At 30.2% G+C, this 4,798-nt stretch overlaps 1 protein-coding gene across 1 annotated transcript; it reads right to left on the reverse strand.

The window, feature by feature from the left end:
- Window positions 1-792: 792 nt before the first annotated feature.
- Window positions 793-4,230, reverse strand: LOC112595670 (filament-like plant protein 1). The gene is made up of 2 exons (XM_025340953.1): window positions 3,820-4,230; window positions 793-1,725 (listed from the first exon to the last, which is right to left on the reverse strand). Exons 1-2 carry the CDS (start codon window positions 4,228-4,230, stop codon window positions 793-795), a joined length of 1,344 nt encoding a protein of 447 aa, XP_025196738.1.
- Between the last annotated feature and the right edge of the window lie 568 nt (window positions 4,231-4,798).

Genomic DNA, 4,798 nt, shown 5'->3' on the forward strand with positions numbered 1-4,798 from the left:
AATTAATCTGTAGATAAACATTTTGTTACAAGGTTGACACTTTCGGAATGTTTGTTAAAAATATTAAAATATTATTTTATCCTCTTGACCTTACACTATAATGTGGTTAGGTTTTTTGAATAGTACTTAAAGCTTCTTGAAAAAAAAACACCGTAAGTTTTGTTAGTAATTTATACAAATATATACTTCACCACACGATTATGCCCCGGTAGTATTAATATACTTGATAGAACAGAAATATATTGCGGCCTGTGTGTATTAAGCTCGTCAATGGACTTCTGAAGTTCTGAATAACAATATTGTCTCGTTATTCTACTTGAACCTCAACATTTAATTCAAACCACTGCTTCATTTGCATGCCTCACGCCACCTCCAATTATTTTGCTAACGAGCCACTAAGACAATTAGTATTAATCGCCAATATGGATTTAGTTTAAAATTTAAAATTTTGAACCTAGACACTTTCTTTTTAGTTTTTTTCTTTTACTTATAATTTTAATCGTTTAAAAGTTACTTCACTTTTAGTTCACTTCACACAACAATATTTGATATATTTATCAAATTTACAATTGTTAATTTAACTATGAACTAAGTTAAGTATTCAAACAAATGTTATTACAAATTGTACATACTAATGTAAAAAAACCCAGCCCGGAAAAAATATCTGAATATTAAAATAAATAATAATTTAAGTGATACTAGGACAGAATTAAAATTTGTTTGTATTTATTTTGTTCTTATACAAGCGTAAAAATATTTAATATTCGATTTACGGTCGGTCGTCATTATCGGTCAGGGGTATATGGGGCTGGTGGTATCGGTTTTGCAGGATTTAACCTTGATGTTGTTCAGGTCGCTGTATAGTCTCTTTAAAACGTCGATGAAAGACGATTCGTTGGAATCGCTAAGTATATCCTGCCGGTTGATCAAGTCGTCGGACGGACAGCAGTCGGTAATACTCGGGCACATACCCGCACTGATAGCGCTGCTTATACCGCCACACGGACGAGCTTCTTCGCGCATACGACACAACTGTCGCTCCAGATCGGCGATCTTTTTTTTTTTACACTGTAGGTCTTCGGTCAGAAAACTCCGTTCTCGCTCCAGCTGTTCGCACTTTTCGTCCTTGGCTCGGTTACGCGCCTCGGACAACTGGCGTAGCTCATCCAGCTGACATTCGTTGGTCTGCACCTGGCACTTGAGTGACTCGATTTTGGAAGTAACTTGCTCGTTGTCGCGGCGGGCGCTGGCCAGCTCTTCGGCGGCCTGACACACCTTATCTGATGCCTCGCAATTCTCCTCCCTAAGTGCGCGCGCTGTTGCCTCTGTCTCGCTCCGCTCGCGATTCATCGTCTCCCGTAGTTCGGCAATCGCCGCTTGTAACTTTTCCACTTTTGCTCTCAGCTCGGTCACCGTCTGGACGGCCGTCTCCAACTCAAACTTGACAGCCTTTAGTTCTCGTTCCTTTTCCTTCAATTTCTCCGCAACCGTGGTCCTCTCTCGCTTCAGACACTCTTCAGCCTTTTTCAACCGTGACTTGACGTCCGCTATGTCCGCCTTCGACCGTTCCAGCGCACATTTTGCGGCATTACATGCCAGGCACAGGCGTTTGCACTCGGCTTCACTCGCTGCAAGCTGTTTCCGTACTTTGTCATAGTCCTCTTCCTTTGTCTTTAGCGTTCTTTTCAAGCTCTCAATGAGACGTTTTAATTCGCTTACACAGGTCTGAAATAAAACGCGCGACAAAGTCATGCAACATCATTGTTTTTTATTATTATTATAAAGCAAATGGGGATCATCTGACGTGCAAATAAAGATACATAGTTTTGTGTCAGTAAAATAGATTTATACTCGAAATATAATTGACTTATCGAGATTAGTATTGAGTAATATAAAACTTTTAAACCCTTTACTGCAGACGTTATATAATGTAATTAAGTATGCAGTGAAAAAACGCTAGCTCTTAGAATAATTTTAAGGACGCTTCACCTGCATGCGTTATCTCCATCTTACAATACGTACATACACGTTTGTAAGACGTCAATGACACACGTAGACAAAGCGTCCTCTTAAGTGTTTAAAAATTTACCACCACTTAACAGCAGGTAGATTTCAGGAAATATATTAATTTATTGTATATATGTATTGATTTTACATTGATATAATTTTTTGTGTTTGTATACACGGTAATTAGTCTATAAAATATTTCGAATTTTAATTTTGAGGTTGGTTTTGGATAGAAAATTGTATCTAGTTTGTACTTTAGAGAAGTTAAAATTCCTAGCTTTTTTTTTTTATAGTCGGGAAAAACAAGAAAAAAAATTTAAAGAAAAACGCATATCTTATTTTTGACAAAAATCGATTTTGTTTTTTTGATGCCTTGAAAACGAATAATCTCAGATATTTGAAACTTTCGCCAAATGTTTTTATTATCCTTTTTTATTTATAATAAAATTATTTTTAATATTTTTGAACTATGATTATCAGAAATTTTCAATTTTTTTCTATTTTTTAGTCTTTTTTTTTCTATAAATATCGATGAAAAATGATTCACTGAGTAGAAATGTTTGAAAATTTAATAAAAGATCCCAAAAAAATTTTTCTTATATCTATAAGAAAATATTAAAAATACATATGCAAAATGTATTTTAAATGCGTTTAAAATTAAAATTTTGACGAAATCTGTCAAAATCGTAAATATTGCTAATTACTTTATTGTTGAAAATTTACTAAAACTTTTCATTTTATATCTTAGTTTTAAAAATGTAATAGAAGATGATTACTGAAAGTTCATACTGAAAGCATAAAATATAAAAATATATCAAGACAATTTAAGTCCAAACTTTGGACAAAATTACTTATTTAAATGGTATAATACTATAATATAACAATATTAATTATTTTGTTATAATTTAAAAACAATATTGATAATACTAAAAATAATACTAAAAGTAAAATAAATAATAGCTGTATCAAAAACATAATATCGTGATATGTGTTAACAGACCGTTTTCTTTCAGAATAATTTTTTGTGTACAATGATATATAATTGAATTAGATTTAATAAACCCATAATAGTAACCTAATCGATACCTAATACACAGCAGAGCGGTTCCTACTTGCCAACCTTTTTAATTTTAAATTAAGGCCAAATCTCTATTGTATAATGTTGTGGTATTATATAATTACATTAGTTTTAATTACATGTTGTTGCAAACATTATGTGTATCATTTATTTTATAAGGTACATGCTTATTGCATTTCAAAAAGCAAATTCCGCGTAATTCCACTTTAAATCTAATATTTACTTGCTTTCGATATATTGGAACTTAAGATCCTTAGAGATCAACTCATTTTTTTATGTCAATTTACTCTGATAATTATTGTTGCCTTGAACAATCGATATTACACCAATCTTCTCATCTGATCAATTTTTTATTATTTTATTCGTATAATTTTCAGATAATGAAGATTTACGTAACTATTTGGTTCCATTACAGCCTTACTAGCATATTTTTAAGTATAAATACGACACGTTATAATGCGTTGTTATACACGAATATTATGATTGTGTGTGTTACATGTCAATGTTTATTAATTAAATATTATATATTTAATTATTTTATCACTATTATTAACATTAACCAAACTATTGTTAAATCTACAGCCAACATTTACATACAAGTACTATTTGCATTAACCAAGTTATTAAAATATCATCAGCTAACATTGATATACCGTTACATTTTTATTATAATATATATATTGGATCGTATATACCTACTAATGAGATAGCTTATCATGATTAGTTAAATTTACCTCAGCATTGCATAGTTCATTTTGAATGTTTATTTTACACAATTCCAATTTCTCTATCTCGACGATTAGTGTTTGTTCTTTCTGATTTAGTGTGTATAACTTTTCAGTGATACAATCATTAGAGTCATTCAGTTTAGTGTTTTCCGATCGCAACTTACATTCTTGCGTTTCAACCTCTTTTATCTTTTGTTTCTGTTTGTTAATAATGCTTAACACATCATTGTTCGATTGTTTTACTTTAAAATCGACATCTTCTATCCACTTTTGTAAATTGTATAATTGGCATTTTAAATCATTTTTCATCGCGATATCTTTCTCGTATGTGACCAATTTGTCTTTAAGTGCACATACTTTATTATTTTGACAAGCCAACCTATCCTTTAAATCTTGTGTTCTCTGATCACGTGACATCTATAAAAATAAATTATTACACTCAATTAAATTTTCTTCAAAAGGAAATTTAATTACATTTACTAACATTAAATGAGTTTAATAAAAACAATTTTAAATTATTCTTTCTGTTTTTAAGTAAGTTGTGTTGATTAACTAATTTTTAGTGCTGTTTATAAACTATAATAGATACGCAATAACTAGCCAGTATCTTATTATATATAATATTAAATAACTGAAGAATTAATTCAGTTGTGTATAGTAGGTACGAGTGTACTTTGTTCATTATTAACGGAAAACTGTTTTGACTGGAAAAATTTTATAATAAATCTAAGGATATTATATATATATATATATATATAGTGGTCGCCGCTTAATGTAATCACTTTGGTACGGGACATAACTGATAACATAATCCGATTGATAACATTAAACGAAAGTTAAAAAAGTTATAAAAAATAATAAAATCTACGTTAAATACATAGTTAATAAAAATATAATTTTTTTATTTATTATTATTTATTTATAAAAAAAAGTACATATGTAGGTATAAATTGGAAATTTAAAATTAAATGTAAATAAATAAATA

Source organism: Melanaphis sacchari, unplaced genomic scaffold (genome assembly GCF_002803265.2).
Source record: "Melanaphis sacchari strain LSU unplaced genomic scaffold, SCAv2.0 Contig28_pilon_pilon, whole genome shotgun sequence".
NCBI classification, from domain to species: Eukaryota; Metazoa; Arthropoda; class Insecta; order Hemiptera; family Aphididae; genus Melanaphis; species Melanaphis sacchari.

Bases quoted from the DNA above. Each gene is read 5' to 3' on its own strand.
- LOC112595670 (XM_025340953.1), bottom strand. From the start codon at position 4,230: ATGTCACGTGATCAGAGAACACAAGATTTAAAGGATAGGTTGGCTTGT. The intron at 1,726-3,819 runs GTAAATTTAACT...GTTTTATTTCAG, and splicing joins ATGAACTATGCAATGCTGAG to ACCTGTGTAAGCGAATTAAA.